At 42.1% G+C, this 26,359-nt stretch overlaps 1 protein-coding gene across 1 annotated transcript; it reads left to right on the top strand.

Annotated features, from left to right (window-relative positions):
- The first annotated feature begins 397 nt into the window (after window positions 1-397).
- On the top strand, window positions 398-17,554 carry LOC126544508 (uncharacterized). The gene is made up of 5 exons (XM_050191855.3): window positions 398-608; window positions 679-765; window positions 956-1,059; window positions 14,528-14,633; window positions 17,397-17,554. Exons 1-5 carry the CDS (start codon window positions 518-520, stop codon window positions 17,504-17,506), a joined length of 498 nt encoding a protein of 165 aa, XP_050047812.2. The 5' UTR covers window positions 398-517; the 3' UTR covers window positions 17,507-17,554.
- Window positions 17,555-26,359: the final 8,805 nt, after the last annotated feature.

Below are 26,359 nucleotides of genomic sequence, written 5' to 3'. Positions count from 1 at the left end.
GCCTGCGCACAAACGACTGGCGATCCCTCAAATTAATGTCTCGTCACGCCACCAATACAAGTAAAGCAATCGCTTTTTAGATGTTTTTTTTTTATTTTATTCTACATCTTCAAAAAACGTGGTTTTAGTCTCTCGCCATTTTTTTTAGTGCGAGTGCACTCTGTTTTTCTGTTTAGCACCACGTAGCCTAAAGTGTCACTCAAGGTCCTGAAGTGAACAAGTGAGTGCACTTAACTTTCCCGCTTGACAGGGGTATTAAATTCAAAGCGCTTTATCTTATAGTGCGTGGATTTAGATATCATTTATTTATTTTTGCTTTAATCAGTGTATCGCTGCCGCTGAAGTCACTATAAATTATCATAATCATGATCATCATAGGAACCGCTGCCCCGCCACCTTTAAAAGCTTTATGGTGGCTAGCCAAATTCCCAACCATACTGGGGGGCTGATACAGTGGTATCGGTGACATTTATCAGTCGTCGCTGTCAGCTGATGGTCACATTGGAATTTGGATGTCATGTCCAAAGCTTGGGAGTTTAATTGCCCGAAATATTTTAATTTTGAACTTGGAGATGAAGAGAATGCCCCTTCAGCGGAAGAGTACTTTGGTTAGTGCCTCACTCTCATTGCACGCATTTTGCGTTTTCACTTAACATTTGTTGTGCTTGCTTCGTGCAGAGAGTCACAAGGATTCGCCATTGCGGCGGCGACAAGCACTACGAACTGTGAATACAACGCATTTGAAGCCTGTGAAGTCCACGACAAGTACGTGCATTTTCTAGTTTCCTGGTCGTCAGTACGTAACAGCGTTACAATGGTCAAAGAAGTAAACGAATTTTACTGCTTGCTTCGTTTATAAGCTCTTGCTTTACTGCAATCCTTTTATAATGTCTATTCGTAAACAACTGTTGTCATTAATTGCGCCTGTAACCCTAATCGCTCTTCTTTTTTTCAGCCACATTCGAAAACGGCCATAGGAAATTGCCTGCACCTACAACTAAATGTCTAGAGAAAGCAAGGTGCAAGGGAAAGTGTAGCAAGCCTGCAACATCGGTTCATGTGAGCACCTGGGGCCACCTATTATTTTTACTTGGCTGGGTGAAAATTAATCATGCTGTTAGTATTGTTGTAAGCTGGGCTAGTTCGTACTCTGACATTATGAAACATAGTTGCAGTGCTAAGGAAGACGAAGACATATGCCCGAAACGGAAAGGATGGGGGCTTCTTTTAACTTACGACATGTACCGAGAGGGTGGGATTTGCCATAGTTCGCAATGGAAACATAGCATGAAGTTATTTTTTTTCCTGTTAAGCTATTGATCAGTACTACCTATATTTAAGTAATAGTGATTATAAATTATTTTTCTTTTGCTTTCTTGAAAAGTGCGCATGCCAATTTTGACGAAGATGCTAGATTAGGAAACTAATGAGATCTAGTGTTAATAACGAGGAAAAGGTGTTTGACATGAGTCTCAATGACACAGTCGTGCACAATCTTGCACACTTCCTTTCGGGCTTGACCAAGGGTACTTGCACCAAAAGATAAAATATTAATAACTGGAAGAGGAAGGCCTATACACAATAGGGACTGCTCTAAGTAGGTCCTTCTTTCGGAATTATATTTTCGGCAATAGAGGAGGAAGTGGTCCAGTGATTATACCCATATGACTCGGCAAAGTTTCGATGGTGCGAACCCACACCTACTCATGTACTGATTTCATTGCGGTATTCGACATCAATTAGGGTAATTGAAACTTTGCATTGCCAAGAGGGGCACGACCAGACATTCCAGGGAAACGCTAAATGTCCGTAATCTGATGCAGCAAGGAGGGGCTCATTTTTTCTACCTAGGACTTGCTGTCTTCAAAATCTTGTCACTGCCAGCAGAGTAAGGTTGGGTATAATGAAACCTGCTGGCCCACCAAGGGCTGCCTTTACCAAGCTGTCTGCAATCTCATTAAGTGCTAGTCTACAGTGTCCAGGTATCCACAAAAACAGAATTTCTTTAGCATGAGGTGGAATGAAAAAGTGTAGCGACTGGCGCAGTAGTGAATTATTTGTGCTTTCTAGTGATGTAAGAACTGACAGGCAGTCTGCGAGCAATATTATGTGTGACACATTGTTTGGAATTTTGTATATGGCCAAGTATATATGAGTGCTGGTCCTGTGCGTATTGTGATTTTCGTCTTCCTTAGCGCTCTAACTATGCTTTGTAACAAAACTGATCAGTTTCCATCTTTTGTTAGCGATTACTTTGTACGTTGATGCATTAATATTGCTTTGGAAGAACGATTCATAATGTCTGTGTTTAACCCCTTGGGTCTTTTTAGCACTGTTATCTGAATTCTGTATCCAATGCAATGACTTCTAGCATACTTTCTTGGCTTTTTGTTCTTCAGAGCTTTCTCAGTGTTTAATTCTTTTTGTCTGTGTATATATGGTGGCACGAAGCCACAGTCAGTGGTACGATGGTGCTTCAAACTGCCATGTCCACTCTCGTTAGAAGTGTATGCAAGAATCAGTTGAATATGCATGATACCAACAAGCTTTTGTTGGGAACTTAAGTTATCCAGCGAGCGCCCACTAGCTTTTAAACTAACAAGTGTTTTATGCCATCCACAAGTATATGCATGCAAGATAGCCGTGCTGACAACTTGGATTGTTTGATTTAGTAGTGATTTTGCTAAAAGTTCCACTAGTCATGCCATGGCAAAGGCTACTAGCAATTTTTGGAGGTCTAAGTGTCAACTTTTGTATTCAGTTTGGAAAGTGACATTTTTCTTACTGTCCCTTCATTTTCTCTTATATGCAATTGTGTATGACCAAAGGTATCAGTCTCCCGAAACATACCATACTACATGCATTGAGAATACTTGTGAAAACCACCAGTGAAGCGCGTGATGGAACACGTTATCTCAGAAATAGTGAAGTTCATTCTTACTAATACCTTTTGCACATTCATGCAAATTGCTTTTATATTACAGAGACCATTATATTTTCAGTTCTTGGGCTGCTGTCTTAAAGGCTGGACCATTATCTTTGAAATTCTCTTGTGGTACTCATCACTGCTCCTTTTGTCTTCTTGGGCAGTACCAAGACCCATTATAGAACTTTTCCACTGCAGATTGTTTTGAAACATTCTATGCTAACAGAATAATAAAAATGCTTTTGCATAAGTGAGCACAAGGTTCGTAATATCCAAGAGCTCCTGATAAATAATTTTTAATGAAAGTTTCAGGCTATGTTAGTGATATTAGTTTTCTTGAGGACCATTTATGATGTTTGAGAACTGTCTTTTTGGCAGCAGAATAACAAGGGTAGTTTCAACATGTTTGTGTAGGTTGGAGGACATTTGTCCTTGCTCAGATGTGTCTGTATGTCAGTCCACTGATTTACTGTTTTTTTTTTTCATTGGCTACTTTCTGAGGTCACATTTGTAGTACGTAATGTAGATTAAATGCTTAAATAGTGCTCTGCCTTCAAGTTTTACATTAACGTAAAAGAAAACCACCTATTGATACAAATTGTCACTTGAAATTTCTAGTGATTATGCGCTGTCACTGGTATGAGTTATTTAAAGCGAAGCTTTCTTTGCCTCTTCCTTCGACTTTCCCACTGCTGCTGCTGCTGTGGGCTGCTGTCGCACACACCATGTGACCGTCGGGGGGCGGCCAGAGCGTGTATATAGATGACAGCGTGAGTAAGAGAGAAAAGGCGACGGGAGAAACTTGTTTTCACCCCACCATGTTGAATGTGCACAATGCCCTCTAGAGCTTCCTGGCCGTCGCCACATTAGCCGCTTGACAGCTGTAATTATCTGTGACTCCCCTCAGAAGCATTGCAGAAACTGCAGCGCTTCCCTTTCTACTGACGTGCGATGCCAGAGGGGATGCAGATAGAACTGTAGAGAGAAGGAGAGGGAGGAGAAGAGGCAGTTCCCATATAAGAAAGGCGGGGGGAAGGTGACGTGAGAAGGCAAGAAAACCCCACTACTATACGACAGCGGTTGCGGGGAAAGAGGATAACCTTAAGTTCAAGGTATGGTACAGTACGTTGCTATTTCTGAAAAATAAACGCCATACAAATATGTCAAGCGGGTAACTTACGCAGGGCAACTTACCCAGGAGGCACTATGGAAGCGGTCGACCGTTAAATCAACAATTTTGTGGCTGCCGCATTAGCTTTGCGGCTATGACATTGCTAGAGGTTGTGGATTTGATCCCAATCGTGGCAGCCGCATTTCGACGGGGGCAAAATAGGAAACACATGTGCATTAGATTTTGGGACAGGTTAAAGACCATCACAGTGTCAAAATTAATGCGGAGTCTGCCACTACGGCTTGCCTTATAATCTGAGTGTGGTTTTGGCACGTACAGCCCCATAATCCAATTCCAGTTTAATACTCCTGCCACAATGCGATGTGCCATGTGAGGAAATGACAACACTCAACCCTCTCAGAAGTTATAAAATATGGCACACAACAATGCCTCAAGCAAACACCTCTCCCTGTGTGTTCTGTGTACTACGCAGACATACAGCAGTGGTTCATGCAAGGCAACATTTAACATCAACTCACCACTCTCGTGTTAGCCTAAACATTCAAGAAATTAAGCTTTAGCCGTCAACATCACCGCTAATTATCGTCAATCAAAGCATCCAGCACGAAAAGCTTTGCTGACATCGATTCCCACAGTGCGTGAGATCTGCATATTTTTTTAGTCTATACAGATTTTCGGGACACACAGAAAAGTACCAAAGGTGCATCACAGCACACTAGATGCCCATCAAATCTCTCAGCACAAGGGATTGTAATGCCAATGTGTGATCATGTTGACAGAAGACAGCTTATGTCAGCCATATCTTGTTTCTGCTGTTGGTCACAGTTCTGGGCGATTTTCTTTTACTTTAATCTGTCAGTAAACCACTTGTTTTTGAGCTTGTCAGTGTTACCTTCCTCATTAATGTCTTTATATTCCTTGGGCTGGCCTCATTCTTTCTTGACACCAGTGTTGGTAATCATCGCTTTCTTACTGATAAATTTCTCTTTTTCTTATATGCTGACACCTTCTCAGTCTTTTGCTGCTATGTCCAGAACTTCAACCATTCTTTGGTTATGGTCATTCTCAACTCATTCCATGTCACTCCACACAGCCACCTCAGCATGCTTACTTACATTGCTTGCATCACCAATATGTTGAACATCTTCGTTCAAAACACTTCACTTCCATGCAGCATTGGAGTTGTACCAGTGACTTGCAAACCTGTCTCATGAGCTTGGCTGGCATCTTCTTGTTGCATGGAACTCCTGAAATATCCTTCAAAGTCTTCAATACTGCCTATATTTTGCTGGTTACCTCTCTATACACACTGCCTTCACCCACTGATAGATCAGGGCAATTAAACTCAGTTGTTCTCTCGATCATCATCTCATCACATTTGAAGTTAGTGCTTAAGTCGCTTGTCATGTTGCAGGCCATGTACTTTATTGATTCTGCTCCTCCAACATCTATTTTTCTGTAGTTCTTTCATCCTGTGCTACAACCTTGTTTCAATACTTTCGTTCAATGCTGCATAGAGAACAAAGTAACCTGCATAGAAAATGTTCCGAAGTATCTTCTGTAGCACATTACATGAGGGCGCCCATAACTTGCGTTAAACAGGAAAGGACTTAATGACCAACTTTGCTGTAGCCCATTGTCCCCTCAAAGCTTCCACTTTTTCTTAGGCTGCTGCTGCAGTGCTTTGTTGCTTCCAGGCACATTTGGTGCCTGGAAGCAACAAAGCAACATTTAAAATACATTCTTATCTCTGGGCTACTCCAGGCTTTGTGGCTTTGGCGTTATCAGGCACATTCTACAGGTCAATCCACGGACTCAATGTGTAGTTCCTTCTGCTGTGTTTCTCTATATGATCTTCTCCAATCAGATGTCACACTGAAAGTTGCATCTGGAGTACTACAGCATATTTTCCAGGCAAGAATCCAAACTGATAGGGTCTGACATTTATCTCCTCTTACAGCCTTCGACCCATCACCCATTGAAAAATCATGTTGTCAGACATAACCTTGATCCCTCTGTAGTCCTTGCAGTCCAGAACCTTGCCATTCTCCTCAGAATAGGGACAAATAAGATTTCAATTTATTCATTTGTATTCTGCTATTCTTTTGGAAATCTTCATCATGAACTCCCATGATATGATAATCCCCTTTTAAAATTTTACCGCTCCCACGAGTATTATGTCTTGTTCGCTTGCACATAAATTAATGATACTTACTACAGAGACCAGCTAAGAAGCCAGCAGTAAAGAGGCAGCGGGGGAGGGGGGGGTTTGACTCATGGGTTCTTGCGTTGGTCATCCATCAGCTGCAGTGGCTCAGTAGCTATGTAATTTTGCTGCTGAGCACGAGGTCGCGTGTTCAATTCCTAACCACTGCCGATGCTTTCCAATGGGGGATGGGATGCAAAAACACTCATGCACTATGCCTTAGGGACACATTAAAGAATGTTAAGTGGTTGAAAATAATCCAGAACGCACCACTACAGTGTCTCCCGTAGCCAGCCTGCAAGTTGCTTTGTAATAATTAATTATGCAATTGAATTAAATTGTTTCATGGTTTATCCTCTTCACTACTTCCCCAACTTTACTCCCTAATGACTTCTTACAAAAAAGCCTTGCATTAGGCAATCCACTTTCGTGGTATTTTTACCTGTTTGCTATATTAAGCAGTTCTGCATAATATTCCTGCTTCCTCTTCTGTCCTTTGTTGTTTCTTCAGCTTTTAGCAATCAAATTTTTCTTTTCCCCTTCATTTCTTTTAAGATCATTCACTTTTTCGTATGCAGTTGCTTTTGCCTCTGCCACTTTTCTCTTTCTATCCTGCTACTTTAGTTCAAAAGCTTTTTTTTTCAGATGCGTGCTTCCGCGTCAGTTCCTTGAATCTGACTTTGCTTGGGCTGCTGTTTGTACATCTTCATCCTATTACCAAGTTTACTTGTTTCCGCACAGCAAATCTTGCTGAAAACTTCTCTTGAGATTTGCTTTCCTGCATTTTATATAATAGCTTGTGCATATTCTTTCCACAATTTTTGCATAATCTTCGAACTTTTTATTTTAACGAAAATAGCTTCTTTGAATCTACGATGGCACTCTTAGGCCTTATCTGCCCCTTGTGCCAAAAACATCATCATTTGAATCTATGCATTGGCTCATGTCTTAGAGCTTGAAGCATTTGATTCTCTCCCTTCTCAATGGTGAGTTATGCTAATATTTAATCTTTGTGCGGCTAAATATGGGGTCACAGCGACACTTCTTTCCAATGCATGGCCAGGTGTGACCCTACTCCATTCTTGACACAGAGCACATGCTCCTGAAAGAGTGCTCACACATTGGCTTGTTTGCCCTATGTGGGCGCTGCCACACGAACAAGGAATGCAGAAAACAGCACCTGTGCTGTATCTAATGTATGGCTTCCTTCGTGCAACCTGGCACTCTTGCCTGATCGCAGTAGAGGTTTTCTTAGCCTTTGGTACGGCTGGGCGAATCTGGCTAAGTTTCTGCAATGCACTAAAAAACACTCTTGCACCAAAACACCTCGCAACATTCTAGAAGCCATGTTAAAGTTTGTGCTCATAAGGCATGACAACTGCATTGCCCTTCTTAGCATCCACAGTGTCATCCTAAGGAGTTTACCTTAGCCGGTATAACATCATGGAGGGCTAATGGCAGATTAGGAATAAAAACGGATCGGAATAGTTTTATGTTATACCAGCCCTTATCACATGCTCTAGTCAAACACTTCTGTATATCTAGCTTCCTTGAGTCTAAGGAGCCAATTACTAAGGCTAGCACATATCTTCTAGAGGCACAACTTGAATATAGAAGACTGAATACAGTAAACAGAAATATAAAATTTTTTACGAGTTTAGAAAGCCCAGGCCTGAAGCTTTAAAAAGATTAGAATTGTGGGGTTTTCAAGACCATGATATGATCATGAGTTGGTGGGGGACTTCGGATAAATTTTGACCACCCGGGGTTCTTTAACGTGCACCAAATGTGTGGCCCACCAGTGTTTTTGCATTCCGCCCCCACTGAAATGCAGCTGCCATAGCCAGGATTTGATCCCACACAACGCCTAAGCACACACACAACACCAACACTGCACAGCACCAAGATCAAAGCCACTATGGTGGGTAGACCTGAAGCTGAGCAGGGGCTTTACAGATCTTGCAGTATTGCCAACATGCATGGTGTTTTGCAAGCAACTTCATGTCCAAAAACTGCATCTCCTTTTGCTTTGAAAATTCAAACGTTCAACCCAGTCTCGATCTGCACTCCTTTAAAACATTTAAAACGTCAAGTTGCCTTCTGTGTACTACACTCAGGGAATGAAATGCATCAATTTATGGCCAGCAGCACGTGTGCCTTTGTTTCTGCTGGTTCTAGCTTGTGTGACATCAGGGTAATTTTGGCTTTTATGCTTAGATCAGAGTTCTTACCACCTTTAGTGACTAGATGCGTAGTGACATGACATTGCGCTGTCGAGTATTTGCCCTTATGCGGTGTTCTACATTAAAGTTTCCCTGTGGTGTTTCATTCTATGAGTAAAGTACATCACACCTTTTCACTAAAACAAGAAAATCATTCACATATCTAATGATCTTCACCACAAGGGCACTGATATTGCACTTGATTTCCCTCTCCACATATGCCATGTACAGAAAAGCCTCGTTGATACGTTCCTGTTTACATATTCCCTACTCTTATGCTCTGAAACGTCAGTCCCTTTTGTGTATCTGCCCCACAAAAATTATCGGATGTCAAGTTTTCCCTGATCGTGCATTCTTTTTCCATGGTCCATAAGAAACGTAAAAATGGGGCTGTACCATAGATATTGTTAAAGGGCCCCTGAAACGGTTCAGACAAATTTTGTAGGCGCATAGGGTACAGCTTATGTAGAACATTCGCACCACAATTTAAGTGAAGCGTTACGTTTTAAGGGAGCTACAAGCGATTACAAGTTACCCTCCTCCCTAGCCATGCTTTTCCTCAACTCGTTTGCCGAGCGATCGGGGCTAAGGTCCGCCTTCACTGGTTTTGCGTCACGATGTGACGTCACATCGTCCACTTCCGGTTGTTTTGGAGCCCGCCCACGCGAAACCTCTCCGCTAGCCGCTTAGTCATCGATCACCAGCGAGAGCTATCCAAGCAGCGTGCATTGCAGTCGTTCTGTTGATGGTCATTCGCGTCATGGACCCAGAGCGTGAGGAGCAGTTGCGCCGGATGAGAAAGGAGATGGGTTTTGACCCATATAGCGACACACCTTTTCGCAATCCGCTCGGCAGCAACGATTCACCACCACCAGACTCGCCAAATTCCCCTGACGGCCCCAACGACGACAACGATCACCGATAAGCGTAAATACGGAAATTGACTTTCTCTATTCGATACGTGTCTGTCTTCTCGGAGCTGTCTAGCTTGTAACAGGAAAAACAAAAAAAAACACATTCAAATTGTACGGTGTGCTATTCTTTTACTACTCAAAAGGCGCAGCGCGACTGAGACAGACAAAAAGAAATACAAAACCAAATTTTTTACTATTTGTGTATTCACGTTCGATCATGCTTTAACCGATTTAGTAGGGACGCTCTCTAGTTTATTTCACGATGAATGTGTGGTATATATAACGACCGCCTCCGATGATTCATTATGATGCAGGTGCGATTGCCGACTTTGCGAGCACATGCCAACGGCCCTTGAGCAAGTGTGTTGCCGTGACGTGCCACAAGTGGTTGCAGAAAGTGCGGAGGATTGCATCACGCAACTTGAGTTCAGGAGCGTCTATCTTAGCCCCGCAGTACTAGGAGCATTGTATTAGGAGCTCTCGTCAAAGATGGAGCACACTGTAACACAAGACGACACTTGCTGTGTGCCGGAAGTGCTTAAGTGTACTTAAAAATTGTTCTTGTGCATTCTCTTTATATTACTTTCTTTATGTAAAAACAAATGAACTAACATTCCAACTATTACGAACATCATTTGTTTACCATAAAGTTGGAAAAATTATGGATCGTGTGCCCTGGGCAGCCAGTCGGATAGCTCAACCCACTGACATCACTTGGGTGATTTACGTCATATGGTTCATCATCATCATCATCAGCCTGGTTACGCCCACTGCAGGGCAAAGGCCTCTCCAATACTTCTCCAACTACCCCGGTCATGTACGAATTGTGGCCATGTCGTCCCTGCAAACTTCTTAATCTCTTCCGCCCACCTAACTTTCTGCTGCCCCCTGCTACGCTTCCCTTCCCTTGGAATCTAGTCCGTAACCCTTAATGACCATCGGTTATCTTCCCTCCTCATTACATGTCCTGCCCATGCCCATTTCTTTTTCTTGATTTCAACTATGATGTCATTAACTCGCGTTTGTTCCCTCACCCTATCTGCTCTTTTTTTATTCCTTAACGTTACACCCATAATTCTTCTTTCCATAGACCGTTGCGTCGTCCTCAATTTAAGCAGAACCCTTTTCGTAAGCCTCCAGGTTTCTGCCCCATATGCGAGTATTGGTAAGACACAGCTGTTATACACTTTTCTCTTGAGGGATAATGGGAACCTGCTGTTGATGATCTGAGAATGCCTACCAAACGCACCCCAGCCCATTTTTATTCTCCTGATTATTTCAGTCTCATGATCCGGATCCGCGGTCACTACCTGCCCTAAGTAGATCCCTTACCACTTCCAATGCCTCGCTACCTATCGTAAACTGCTGTTCTCTTCCGAGACTGTTAAACATTACTGTAGTTTTCTGCAGATTAATTTTTAGACCCACCCTTCTGCTTTGCCTCTCCAGGTCAGTGAGCATGCATTGCAATTGGCCCCTGAGTTACTAAGGTATTCTCCATTAACTCTTATCCCCAATTCTTCCAACTCCAGGTCTCTGAATACCTCCTGTAAACACACTGTGAATAGCATTGGAGGGATCGTATCTCCCTGCCTGACACCTTTCTTTATTGGGATTTTGTTGCTTTCTTTATGGAGGACTACGGTGGCTGTGGCGCCGCTATAGATATCTTTCAGTATTGTTACATACGGCTCGTCTACACCCTGATTCCGTAATGCCTCCATGACTGCTGAGGTTTCGACTGAATCAAACGCTTTCTCGTAATCAATGAAAGCTATATATAAGGTTTACTTATATTCAGCACATTTCTCTATCAGCTGATTGATAGTGTGAATATGGTCTATTGTTTACGGAATCCTGCCTGGTCCTTTGGTTGACAGAAATCTAAGGTGTTCCTGATTCTATTTGCGATTACCTTAGTAAATACTTTGTAGGCAACGGACAGTTAGCTGATCGGTCTATAATTTTTCAAGTCTTTGGCGTCCCGTTTCTTATGAATTAGGATTATGTTAGCGTTCTTCCAAGATTCCGGTACGCTCGAGGTCATGAGGCATTGCGTATACAGGGTAGCCAGTTTTTCTAGAACAATCTGCCCACCATCCTTCAACAAATCTGCTTTTACCTGATCTCCCCAGCTGCCTTCCCCCTTTGCATAGCTCCCAAGGCGTTCTTTACTTCTTCTGGCGTTACTTGTGGGATTTCAAATTCCTCTAGACTATTCTCTCTCAGATTATCTTCGTGGGTGCCACTGGTACTGTATAAATCTCTATAGAACTCCTCAGCCACTTGAACTATCTCATCCATATTAGTAATGATATTGCCGGCTTTGTCTCTTAACACATACATCTGATTCTTGCCTATTCCTAGTTTCTTCTTCACTGCTTTTAGGCTTCCTCTGTTCCTGAGAGCATGTTCAAGTCTATGCATATTATAGTTCCTTATGTCAGCTGTCTTACGCTTGTTGATTAACTTAGAAAGTTCTGCCAGTTCTATTCTAGCTGTAGGGTTAGAGGCTTTCATACATTGGCGTTTCTTGATCAAATCTTCCGTCCCCTGCGATAGCTTACTGGTATCCTGTCTAACGGAGTTACCACCAACTTCTATTGCACACTCCTTAATGATGCCCATAAGATTGTCGTTTATTGCTTCAACACTAAGGTCCTCTTCCTTAGTTAAAGCCGAATACCTGTTCTGTAGCTTGATCCGGAATTACTCTAGTTTCCCTCTTACTGCTAACTCATTGATTGGCTTATGTACCAGTTTCTTCCGTTCCCTCCTCAAGTCTAGGCTAATTCGAGTTCTTACCATCCTATGGTCACTGCAGTGCACCTTGCCAAACACGTCCACATCTTGTATGATGCCAGGGTTAGCGCAGAGTATGAAGTCTATTTCATTTCTAGTCTCGCCATTCGGGCTCCTCCATGTCCACTTTCGGCTATCCCGCTTGCGGAAGAAGGTATTCATTATCCGCATATTATTTTGTTCTGCAAACTCTACTAATAATTCTCCCCTGCTATTCCTAGAGCCTATGCCATATTCCTCCACTGACTTGTCTCCAGCTTGCTTCATGCCTACCTTGGTATTGAAGTCGCCCACCAGCATAGTGTATTTTGTTTTGACTTTACCCATCGCCGATTCCACGTCTTCATAGAAGCTTTCGACTTCCTGGTCATCATGACTGGATGTAGGGGCGTAGACCTGTACGACCTTCAATTTGTACCTCTTATTAAGTTTCACAACAAGCCCTGCCACTCTCTCGTTAATGTTATAGAATTCCTGTATGTTACCAGCTATATCTTTATTAATCAGGAATCCAACTCCTAGTTCTCGTCTCTCTGCTAAGCCCCGGTAGCACAGGACGTGCCCGCTTTTTAGCACTGTATATGCTTCTTTTGTCCTCCTAACCTCACTGAGCCCTATTATATCCCATTTACTACCCTCTAATTCCTCCAATAACACTGCTAGACTCGCCTCACTAGATAACGTTCTAACGTTGCCACATTCAGATTGGTTAGGTCAGATTGGTTAGATTAGTCATATGGTTAGGGGCAGTTAAAATTCCACCGAGCAGTGTGCTGTGATCAGCTATGTGCATTTTTAAAGCCTTATAATAAATTACACACTTTACGCGGAGCACTTAGGGGCATCAATTAATGATAAGAAGGGCCTACTCTAACAACTCTGCACGTTTGTAGAAAATCGTCAAAATTATTTCAGGGTCCCTTTAAGAACAGGGAGGGGCTATGTTAGAGCCTATGCACACTCCAGGCTTTGGCAATTACATACCACCATGCTTGCCTACACAAGCTGAACATACGTAAAAAGAGATAATCTCAACAGGAAGAAGGCACATGCTATTGAACGCTGCTTCATCATTCTCTTGGCTTATGCACTCCTTCACACACTGCATTAACTTGTTGTGTGGCAATGATTAATATATATTGTCCATGTCGACTCTGAAACCTGTGCACCTCCCTGAATTGTAGTCCTTGAGGAATGTCGCCAAAGCCTCTGAATTATGAATGGCATATGGGCCTGCACAGTACAAGGACAATTGTTTCTGCAGTCGAGTTTCAGCTTTTTGCTGCCAAGTGTCTGCCTCGGATACTAGTGCCCTAAATCGGCAATAGTATCGGCACTTGTGTTGTCTCCTTTTCTTTGTCCCAGTGTTTCTTGCACTGTTTTGTTCTTTAGCATGAATCTACAATTTTTTTGTAGACTGTATGGTATCTACAACTGTGAACACTCGACATAGTTACTGAAGCTGTAGGCAGAGTAATACCAGGCTGAGCTTTGAGGCTAATCATAACTCCTTGGATTACAGTGCTTGCGCCTCGGTTAACTGCATTACAGCACATGCAAGACGGTTGTTTCCATGTCTTTCGGCTTATTTCTTTGATGCAGACAGTGCAACTTTGAGTGGATGCTGGCCACTCATCTGCCAGGACATCACAAGTTTTATCCCTTTCTAATCAGATTTAGATAGAACTCTGGCACAAGGAATGGTGCTGCATGTCTCTGCCTAGAGCCATCTCATGCCTACCATGGTTTCTACAGGCATAGTCAAGCCATACAACAACATCCAGCATGAGTACAATTTTGAGCAGTATTTACTCTGGGAACTTCTCCAGCAAGCCTCCTCTCCCCACCCCCTAGCAAGCAGCAAGGTTGCATGCCCCGCTGCCAAGCAGGTGGAGGTGTGAAAGCTGGGTGTTTGCCCCTCCCTGGCTTGGGGCAAACGTCTGCACCTGTTGAAGAAATGATCCCCCTTATCCATGGGAAGCTCCTCAAGGCTGCACTTCCTGATGAAGGCATGACATCGTCACATTCTGTGTTCTTCATGCAGCGGGGAGAGGTCTCGGTAATTTCTTTAGGGGCTTATGTGTTTTCTTCGTCTTTCTTTCATTCTTTTAGCAGGTCCATTATCTGCATATTTACACATTTGAACTACTTTAGCTGGGGCTCACACATTCGGAAGTAAAGGTTCCCTATTGGCCAGCCCTGCCAATGCTATTTTGGTGTTAGTAAGCATTACTTACATTTTTGGAGTGCTTGAGCATGATCTGCACAAAAGCCTGCAGCTCACTTACTCTGTGATGAAATATTCTGTTGTTTGTGCCTATGCAGAACGTTTGCCACAGGACAGTACCAAGCAAAGCTAAACCTACTATGGCAGAATTCATCCACAACTACTTCTTCAAAACCCCCGCTCGTCTTCGCTCAAAAATGTCTGGTGAGTGTTTTGAACCAGAATCACCTGTCATAGTATAGTAGGTGATCCAACTCTCACACTGCACTGTTTTAACCTTAAAAACACACAAAAAAAGTTGGGTGAACGCACCTTCAAGCTGTTGATAACTGAAAGTATGAAAGACCTGGCTTTGGTCGCCATGTTCAACACCATTGCGATTTTGACTAGAAATATTGTGGCTGCAAAAATATTAAATTTTGAAAGACATGCACTATATTCTTCTACTAGTAAGGGATTTCATCAATATTCATCATAATAGACATGCAGATATCCAAAAATTTTTGCGAATTACAATGAAAGATTTGTTTCTTCTGATATTCACACAAAAAGATAGTTACAAAACTCTTGTTACTCTTGAATGTGTGATTCATACATCTTGGAAACTTTATGAATGAATAGTGTGAAAATAATACATTCATTCTTGCCATATTGAAGAGCAGCGGATGATGCTGTGAAGCACTGTGTTATTACTCACCTTTGTGGTCCTAACTGTTGTGAAAATCAATGTGTGACAGTAGAGCTGTATGATAACAATGTTGCATCATGCTCTGCTTTTCTGCTTTACAATTTGTCCTGTTTCTAATGGCATGTCAGTATTTTTGGTGTTTGAAAGCTTCAGGCATTCTTAAAGCAGCCCAAGAATTCATTGCTTCACCTTGATATGTACTAACTTGTTTGCCTTATATGAAAGCTTTGCATTTATGTAGCATTGATTTACATGGTCTTCACAAGTCTTGTCATGAAAGCCCAAGGAAAAATGTTTTTCATTAGATTGCATTTTCTACCAGTGAAGTATGTAAAAAAGGAGTTGTAGCTCATGAACTGTGAATGAGGAATTAAAATTGTTTACCAGTAAAGAATGGCTATGTTGCATTCTAAAGGTACAAAAAACTCAACCTAGCTAGAACTCCATTTGGGGCAAAATAGCCCAGATACTAGAAAATACTTCTAAATCTGTCATCTCGCTCTGATATATCAGCACTGAGGTTTCGATGCAAAATGAAAAAAAAAATGGAAGTTTAGCTTTCATTTTCCCTGGTAATAATGAACGTTTTTTCCACTAAGTGAATGAAAACAGTTTTTAACAAACACTGCCACTCTAAACTTGTTTAAAGGCTCTTTAATGTTCATTGAAGTTATGGCCCATTTAAATCTCTACCAGCAAAATCAATGGGTCACGTTCTGGGCCTGTCTGAAATTGGATTTAGCCAGGTTCACTCTTACTCATGAATTCAGGCGCACTTATATACTCAGGCTTGCGGAGGTCTTCCGGAACTCTGTGTGCCCACCTGGACTCGCTTGAGCTTCCAGGCTCATGACTCGCCTTGGGCTTAGAATCGGACTTACCAGCATACTTGGAGTCGGGTCAAGTGGTGCCACAAGTGGGGAAGGAAAGAAATGAGAGACTTCAATTGCCGTGTTACAGTGACATGTACACAGATTTCTTGAAGATATTGTGTATACATGTGTATCCTGGAGAGCAAAAAAATGCTCGCAATGCACCCTAGGTGCCACCCTTCATCTTCCTTCTATTCCATCTTCTCACGAAGTGTAGCCCGCTGTTATAACCAGTCTTTAGCTTGTGCCCCTCATCATCTGTCACATTTCTGTGTGTAATAACATATGCAAGAAATCCCTTTAGTGCACATGGTACCACAATGGCGCTCAGGCTCGCTGGAACCGAAGCAGATTTGGTTCAGATGAGCACCCTACTTTGGACTCAACCTCACTTACACAAGGCATACAGTGCTCTTTCTCAGTCCCAACTTGAGTTGCTGCTAGGGCTATTTTGTGAACTTTTAGAGGAAAATAGTTGCCACATAGCACACAAGGACAAAAATCACACACACAGTGCTAAATCACGGTATTATTAACTTGTCGCAGGTTAGCTCCCACTTATTGCGTCATTCTTGAATGCTATGCCCCTTCTGCCTTCATACTTGTATGAGAGTATGTGTCTTGAGCTGCTGACCTAAGGTTGCAGGACTGTTTGCAAAAGACACCAACGCAAATGTCAAAATATGAAATAATGTGCAGTAAAATGCTGCTCTTAGGTCAGCAGTTTTTTTTCCCGTGGCAAAGAAGTGCATAGCCTAATTGGTTTGGCCACTTAATTTTAAAGAAGGTTCAGAGTGCCTTTGTCATGTTGCATAATGAGCTTTCCTGCTTAAAGGCCAGAGTGTAGCAACAATAAATAAGTTGTTAGAAAACACCACTGTTCTGTAGCTCTAGAATTCACATGCACTTCATTCTACTATGTTCAATTTCATTAAAATTGAGCTTGCTGTTCATTGGGTTGAATGAGCTTATGTGGAGTGGAAGCAGCATTGGTACTTGCATGTGCAGGTGTCACTCCCATGTAACATAGTTAAACAGTTTCTTCTATGAGAGTATCTTCATTATGCACCCTCACTGCCATGCTATCTGCAGTCCTGATAAACAGGCAGAGCACACATACCTCTTAAGGCTGCCATTTGTGATAAGAGTTACCAAGGTCCAGATAAGGGACATGTCTGACTGGTGGGTGTACAAAACTAGTTTTGGTCTTTATGTCTGCACAATTAAGGCTTGTTTATATTGGGTGTGTACATGCACAAGGTCTCGTGTAGTGCAAATAGAACACTGCAGCACTGCGACACTTCAGTGTGTTAAGGTGCACATTGCAGTGCTTCACTAACATTTGTACAGGAGGCTGTCATTGCATGTGCCTAGTCCTTACTTATTTTTTATCTGCTACATGTGCAGCCACAACCAAGCCTCGGCATCCCATGAAGACAACAGTACCAGTCTCGCCGAAGCTGAGGACTATGTTGCGAGCAAAGCAGCGAGCAGCTGCCAAGAAGGCTCAAGTTTAATTTTGTGACTGCCATGCTTTAGAAATTAAATTTTGGTGAGCAATGTTACTGTAATAGTCTGTTCCCAACAAGGTGGTATCACCTGCCATCTTATGCACATACAGGGCTCTTGACTTGCGCCTGTGGAGCTGAATAAATGGTATACAATCGGGCAGTGACTTCTTTGTACAAGCTTTGTTCAGAAACTTGATTAGCAGGAGCTGTACTTTGTAAGGATTCTTTTCATCCGATTGTATTCATTTCTTATCATTTGTCCTACCGAGTGGCTGATCCTGGCAATAATGGAGGCATGGCTTTATGTAAGATAGTAGTAAAGGGAAAAAATAAACGAGAAACTTTTTAAAAAGATATGACCCCAGATGCACATTTCAAGTGAGAGAACAGAAATAATATAAAAATTTGTTGTTGATGGCAGGTGCAATATTCTTTTAGCAGTGGCAACTTACAACTCTGAATTCTGTAAGTTGCCACTGCTAAAAGAATATTCCACCTGCCATCAACAACATACATTTTCACATTATTTCTGTTCTCTCACTTGAAATCCATATGCAGAAACAGTGAAATACTATGCTATACAGAAATCAGCACATTAGGAAGGTAAGTTTTGAAGTTTAACAGATCCAGTTGTTGCCAGAAAGTTGAACAATTACTGCATAAATACTGCTTGCACTTATATTGCAACTATCTGTATAACAAATCTTAGTCTATAAAATTGGTCTTGCCCATTACTTATAAAAGGCAGTTGTTGCACCAGTGTGATAGTTATCTAGCATGCACAGAAAGCCTGGGAGTTAGAAGAGGTTCAGTACGCTATCAATACACAACAAGTGAGGTGACTCATAGTGGGTGGCAGCTGCTAGTGACAGATAAGACTAAGCATTTAAGTGTCCCACAGTGCGGGCTCCAGACACAGCAAAACGAACTCGCCGAGCCCAATATTTTCCAGGCAGCTGTGCTGACTTGAACAGCAGCGTCGTTGCAAAGGTATGCATACTAGACTTGTGGAATGATTTCATTATTCATTTTGGACGGCATCCTTTGCCAAGTTGTTGCTTAACAATGTCTAGCTGCGCATATAACAAAAAAGTAGCGTGCCTTTTTTTACGAAAATGGTTCATGGCTATGAACACTTAATGCTCTGTAAACAGCTTGTTTCTTCATCTTTCTGCTACATTGCAGTTATAACACATTGACCTGTAGAGAAAAAAAAAAAAAAGTGCACTTGCAGGATCTCGTAAAAACCTTATATGATTTACCAAGTTGCATACTTTACTGTTTATTTATTTTTTTTAGCTCTCAGCAACTATACAGGGGAGAACTTTATTTCAACTACAGTAAAACCTCGTTAATACGTACCAACTGAAAACGTACTAACAGTTAAATCGCAGTTGCGACGAATCCCCGACCCAGTTTCGATAGACCCTAGTGTATTGGGTCTACTGACACAGCGGCGCGTCGCATCCGGTTAGTGCGTAGTTAACTGCGATTCCGGCTTCGCGCGAATGCGGCAATGCACGGAGGCGTGGTCGCGACCTCGGCTCAGAATAAAACCACCGACAGGCGCACAGTACTGCACACTTTTAATATGCGGTAACCCAAATGCTTCGCCATTCTCCGGCGCCAATTTGAGCGGGCCTGCTTCATGTGCGCGTCGCTTAAATTTCATCAACGACAGCAGCCCGCCGCGTTGCGTCGGCTACGCGTCGCGTCCGTGCATGGTCACGAGCCAGGCAGGCACGTAGAAAGCTCGCTGCACAGGCGCAGAATATAGGAGCAGAATGTTGTACAAGTGCGCAGTAATGCGCGCACACAGATCGGCAAAAGCCGGACCGCGCTGTCGCTGTGCTCAATGCCAATTAAAGTTTCGGAATGCTGCCTGGTATCGCCTTTGCGCTATCGCACGGTACATCGTGCGAGGAAATTTTAATCGCTTTATAATAAAAAGAAAGATAGAAAAAAAAAACTAGCAGTACGTATTTTCGATAACATTTACGGTGGATCGTATTTAGTTGATGGTCACGGCGGCGCGCGTAAGACGCGAATTTGTACTTGGCGGTTAGTGCGTACTACCGTTTAGTGCGCAGTTAATCCCGCGTTTCCGTCAGGTACGTATTAACGAGATTTCGCTGCTCCTAGACCAAGTGCTGGGCTCTTGCTGAATGTACGATCATTATAACTCGCCAGACGCGTACTCCGATAGATTTTATAACGCGTTTCGCTGCTGAGCTCGAGGTCGGTGGTTCAATCCCGGCCGCGGCGGCCGCATTCCGATGGAGACGGAATGCAAGAACGCTAGCGTACCGTGCAGGGTGCACGTTAAAGAACCCCTGGGGGTCAAAATTAAATCGGAGTCCCCGATTACGACATGCCTCGTAATCAAATCGTGGTTTCGGCACATACAACTCCAAAAATTTAATTTTATGCACTATGAATCGCAGCCTGTAGCGTAGCTAGGAACTTTTTTTGGGGTGGTGGTGGGGGGGGGGGCATATGCCCGGTGTGCACCCGCCCCTCTGATGACGTACGCCCCTAATGGCAGCATAACGTCTGTCGGTGCATAAGTGATGCTAATGTATAATAGTTGAATAAGTATGTATCTTACACTGCAGTTACGGCTTCTTAAATTATTGAACTTAGTGCAATGACCGAGTTCAACAATTTTACTGTTGTAAGGAATAACAACACGACAATCTAACTAAAAAATGTTAAAATGTGCACTGCTGTTGTATCAGACATGGAAATGCATGCATGCAGGTCATAAGCACAGAGGAAAGCAAAGTGGTCCACCATTCCTTGTCATGACTCCACCCAATGGAAATCAATGGAAATCAAAGCACTTTAGTATTTGTAACCTCATGTTAAATGCCCAGCTTCCAGCAACCAATGCTACTCAGCAGAACTAGATGGATTGTGAGAAATATGGCACATGTTTGGAAATTCTGTGTAGCACTTCTTGATACAAGTTAGCACAACTGGTTAAAACACAGTGTTGGTACTGGCACTACCATTACATACTGCGCAAGCAGATCCTCCCCACTGTCCAAGAATTTACAATTCTTGTGACTACCGGATGGTCGCAGGACCCGATATTCCAGCCGAGGTGCAAGTGAAGACTGCACGAAGTATTGTATCATTTGCACTGTCTCTTTGTGCCTACTCAAAACATGCTTTATGCTGACAGACACTTGGTCCCTCTTCCTCGCATTTGCTGTGAACCCGGACTGCAACAGACCTTTCTCATAATTGTAAAGCTTTCCCACAAGGCAGTCTACCAGGCTAATGCTGCTGTAGTATTAATTTTTTTGATTCAGCAAGTACAGGCACAGTTTGCTTGTCTTTCGATATGGAAAATATACCAGGTGTTTCATGTAACTGGAACCAAACTATAAAAGTATAGTCGCATATAGTACGTTAGACAAATGAGACCAACAGCGTATTGCTTGTAGACATCTTGAGTTACTCAAACTATTATTAGTGATGCTTAATTATGCAAAATTTTAAATATTTGTTTTAGGGCATAAGTTGTGTTTGAAAAGTTGTAGTGCGCGCTCAGAAACGCCAAATAAATTTGTTTCCGTGATGTAAACTTTTACATGGTTCCCTTTCCTGAGCTCTTAGGAAAGCAAGTAATATATGAAAAAAAAAGTTATGTCGCTGGGCACTTGCGTGTCTGGATAAAAGTGCTCTCAATCGTGTTTCAAAAGAATGAAGCCTGCATGCTAATTGCAAAAGAAAAAGTGAGCAGCCACAACATCTAGCATACATCCCCACGATCATGAAGATCGAAATATGCCTCGGTTATAAATGATAAGCAATAGGCCGCCACTAAATGTGGATGCAAACACACTTGGCAGTTTTTGACAGGCACGTGGGCTTCGTTTATTTGAAACATGATTAACAGCTTTAAAATCCAGATGCGCAAGCATGCAGTGATGTCATTTTTAAAAAAATATTTTGCAGGCTTTCTCTAGAGCGTGGAAAAAAGAACCACATACAAGATTGTGCCATGGATACAATTTTATTTCATGTTTCTGAGCAGGCTCTACAACTTTTCAAATAGAAATTCCGTCCTACAATGAACATTTAAAATTTTGCATAAATAAATGTAACTAATTATCTAATTGGACTTCAAAATATAGTCAGAGTAACTCAAGACTATGAAAAATGTACGGTTGGTCTCATTCGCCTAATGTGTGCCACTTTATTTTTAAAGTTTGGTTTAGTTACATGAAACACAGAAACACCTGGTAGACATGGCTCGCGTGTTGAACCATGTTAGAGACGAGCTCCACCAAGTCTGGGTAACACTCTTTATTTAAACTATGGCCAGTGTCACTATTAGTTGGGCAAACATGCAATGCATGAAAGTGATTTTTCAAATTGGGAAAAGGTTGCATTAAGTTAAAGGCAGCATTTGATGACACGCTTACACACGTGGCATTTGATATAACCGATTTGGAGTTGCTTAGATATGAAAACAAAAATTTTTCTTGCTGTAGGAACTAGATGAGCCTCTCAAAATGCCCAAAATTTCCCACATTGTCCACAGTTGTGGAGGGCACTGGCTTAGTATATTATGGTATTTTAGAAGCTTTAACATTGCAGTAAGAAATGTGAAGTGCTGCTGTTCAAAAATTAAAAAATACTGCTCGACACTTTCTCAAAAGCGCTTGGTTACTAGATGGTGCTTAAAGACTAGACATTTCTACACACTTTGCATAAAAGAAGAGGTACCACAGCAGTACACTGTAAAACAAATAACAGAACTAACCTGCACTCACAACTGTTGCAGGCAGCCATGGGAGCAGGAAGTGGAGGCAACTGCTTGTGGTCCATTTTCTGGCTCATAGTGCTCATTATCCTATCTGTTCCTGTGGCTGGGATCTGTGCCTTCCTGTACATCATTGTGTCGATCTTCACACCTTGCATTGAACCACTCAAGTCCCTGGAAGACCTGCTCCACAAGGGAGTCAATTTTCCTCACACATGCTCCCAGAATATGGTGCATGGAAGTTCATTATGACTATGCTGTTTCAAGATGAAGATATCTTTCAAAAATGTTGTGTAGATCACAAAGATACAAGAGTGCTCATTAGCAAACATACTGTGTTCCTTTTTTTTATTATTATGCAGGCAGTGTTGTGACAACTGCAGTCGTTTGTAAGATAACTTCAATAAATGTCGCTGAAGAATTCAGCAAAATTCCACTTCAGAATGACACAGCAGCTACAAGAAACAAGATGCTCTGGATACCTTGTTTATCATGGCTTTTCTCAGTTCTGGACAGCGATTGCCATAATGTACAATGAAAGTTTAGCAATGTAGACCTGGGCAGCTGCAACAGCAATAATACACATGTATGATGGGGTGCTGGCGAGTCCTTAGCCATCTTATGAAAGGACGAAGGCATGGGTGCAATGAAAAATAACTTGCTATTTTGCCATGGAGGTTAGCACATTACAACACTCCTATCCATTGAGATCTGCAAAGAAATTCATGTTCTGTCAGAAAGCCCTGCATCTGTAGCTGCAATAGTATGCTCAGTTGTTGAAATTTTATCCTCCATTACTTCAGTTCAGCAAGAGGCTATGGTAAAATGGGTCTAGGTCTAATAAATAGGTAGGATGCTTGAGCACTCTTTGCTAAAGGCCAACTGCAATGAAATTTTGGACCTAGTCTCAGATTTTTTATGTTTGAAATGAGAGTGAATGCATTGGTAAAAGCTCTCCAAAATAGATGTTTCCGATACTGAAACTGGAAAAAAATGCTGCCATTACTGCTTGCTGGATTCCATGATACAACCCAGCATGCTGAGAACCATTACAGCTGCTTGGCATGACCTCAGATTAGGTGGCGCCCTTAAAATTTCTAAGGCCATGGCCTGGGAATTGTGTCGTATCCTTTAACCACCAGCTACACGTGCCGTCTGTTTAGGTGCTATGTTAATAAGAATAAATAATTACCTGCCCTTCAGCTTTGCCAAGGTTGCTTCAATCAAGTATCAACAAGACAACTACCAAAGCTACATGACTATAACTATTTATCTAGACACGGCTAACAGTGGTAATGTCTACTCAAAATTGACTATATTTCAGAGAAGGTTAACAAAGCTGAAGACCCATTGCACCCCTTGTAGTATTAAAAAGGCATCTTTGATAAAAGTGACGTCTTAAATTTAGAACTTGTGTGCTATTGAATAGCAGAAAGCATTTTTCGCCAGCCAGTAGTCAAAATTCACAGGATTGTCTTCCTCGATTTCCAAGCTGTGGCTTATAACAAATTCTGGCAATGAAATGACTAAATGTACATTTTCTTACAGCAAAGCTGTATATGGCTAGGGTTCATGCATTTTTGTTCTCCGAGAAACAAAAACTATCGTCATCAATGGCTCATACCCCCGTAAGCAAGCAAAAAAATGCAATGGCTCCTAACCTCGCAAGGTTCATAACTACTCACTTTGCATCAGTTTGACATTATCAAAGAATGTGATTGCAGTTGCGAGTGAAATAATGGCCACCAATCAAGACAATAAATGAGTGTGCGTACTTTTCGTCACGATGACCACCCATCTAGACAGTAATTGAGTTCGCACCTTTGTACAAAATTGCGTCACCTCTATGTCGTTTGCTCAACAGCTTCGCTGGTCAACCACCTTCACAGAGTGGAATGGCTCACGATTTTTAAAATCTTGATACTAGTGTGCCACGCACCCCGTTTGTGCTCACGTACAAATACGAGTTCAGATGCAAAGTCTCATACTTTTGGCTTACTTAGAATCAGATTATGCAATGATGTAATATTGTCGCAATAATACTTTTGAGAGTTTTCACGTGCTGTTTTTTTTCCCCCTGTTGGGTGCATTTCAGTTGGGAGTAGTTTCTTGAGCAGAGTGCTATCTCAGTAGCTCTGAACAGCAGTTCATTCTCATGAAAATATAGTATTTCCCCTAATACAATGTACAACTTCACCATGCACTTTCAAGCAACTGCTCCTCAATCCTACACCATCCGCCATATGTTGTTACTCTGAAGGTAATTGCAAAGCACAGTGATAAGTTGGAGTGCAAACTGCAGAGTTCCAGCAACAGGCAGCAAATGTAGACACTGTGGTTCAATTACATCACTGAATTTCTACATAACGAAATGAAGTATGGGACCCGAAAAGTTTGTGTAGTATGTTACAAAAAATTTATTTCACAAAATAGATCAAAATACTCCCCATGAGAGATAATACACTGGTTCAAGCTCTTTTTCCATTGTTGGAAGCACCCTTGGGGGTCCTCATCTGTTAAGTGCTTCAGCAGCTATGTCATTTCCTCTGAAACTGTCATCACATACCCAAAATGCTGCCATCAGAAGACCAGTTTGCATTTGGAGAAAAAAAAATAGTCACAGGGGGCAAAATCCAGTGAGTAGGCAAGGTGTTCTAGCACGGTGATGGAACTGCGCACTAAAAACTCATGCACTATCAACACAGAATGCGCAAACATTTCCGTGGTAAAGAATCCTGCACGCCTCTTTTGAAAAGTTTAGTTGCACTCAATGCACACAATCCTTCAAAACGCTTCAGGATCTCCACTTTGAAAGCTGCATCAACAGTTTCACCTTCAGGTACAAATTTATGATGCATAATTCCATGGTAGTTAAGAAACATGATCAACATCACACACTTTTGCTTTGTTTGTCCACACAATTCTGTTTTTTTTTTTTTCCTCGCTCCTTGCTCTGCAACTTCAGCTCAATGTCGTATTTGCAAATACAAGTTTCGTCACCAATGACGAACTTGGTTTTACGACCCTTTGCAAGAATTCATCGCTGTCATCTTGTTTTCCCATCAGTGCAACATTTCGTTTGTTGCAATTTTTGCTCAGGAGTCGGCTGTTTTGGCAACATCTTGGCAAAAAGCTTATTTCCAAATTTTCAGGCAAAATCTGGTGAAACGACTGAGAGCCTTTGATATAACTTAGACAGAGAGCGTCTGATATAACTTACAGTCATATGGTGGTCACAAGAACAAAGAATGCACATTTCCAAGGTTTTCATCTACGCATGAGGTGTCCCGATCTTGCATCTTTCTTGGGACCTCACTATCTTTTCAAAAACGCTGTACCCACTTGAATACAGTTCTTTCCTTTAGGACATTGTTTCCATAGGCCTTTTGCAACATTCTTCCTGCACCAATTTCACAAGAAATTTGGTATCGATCTTTTATTCAGTCTGTTGAATCCTCATTTTGAAAATGGGTTGCACAAAAAGTGCACGCATAAAAGTGTCTTCTCCTACAGCAGTCCTGCTTGTACTAGAGGTCAACGAGGTCCTCTCGAGTGGCAGCGCTACATCTTCTCCCACTTTTCTGCTGAATCACTGCACAAACTTTTGGGACAGGCGTTATAGGTACCACAACAGCACATGAAAAGTACTGTGCTTGTAGACAAGGGGCCCCTAACACCAGGCACTAGCATTAGAGCACTAGGCCTGGCTTTACAGGCCCCTGGTCCATGTCACAATGGTGTCTTCAAGTCTGAGACAACATAGCAGAAACAGCTTTGACACCTGGTAAGGGCTTTACTAGGTGAACGCAATTGCTGCAATGCCAGTGTGCACGTTTGAGATGCTTGTTCTGAAGGCTTGACAGTCGTTAGGTGCTTCAGATAACGCTGCTGCTTGTACCATCACTGTCAACCTCAATGCTTTAATTGCTAAAGCAACACCATAAGACTATGCCTATAAAAAAGGGGCTAAATCTGCAGAAGCAAACAGATTTTTACCAGTTATAAAGTCATAAGCGATTGAGAATACTGAGCACAGCCCTAGCTTACCAAGCTGGAAAGTGCACAACTAGCGACATGGCTAC

The sequence above is a fragment of the Dermacentor andersoni genome, chromosome 1 (assembly GCF_023375885.2).
Source record: "Dermacentor andersoni chromosome 1, qqDerAnde1_hic_scaffold, whole genome shotgun sequence".
Lineage (NCBI taxonomy): Eukaryota > Metazoa > Arthropoda > Arachnida > Ixodida > Ixodidae > Dermacentor > Dermacentor andersoni.
This window is presented reverse-complemented; position numbering and strand designations above follow the sequence as displayed.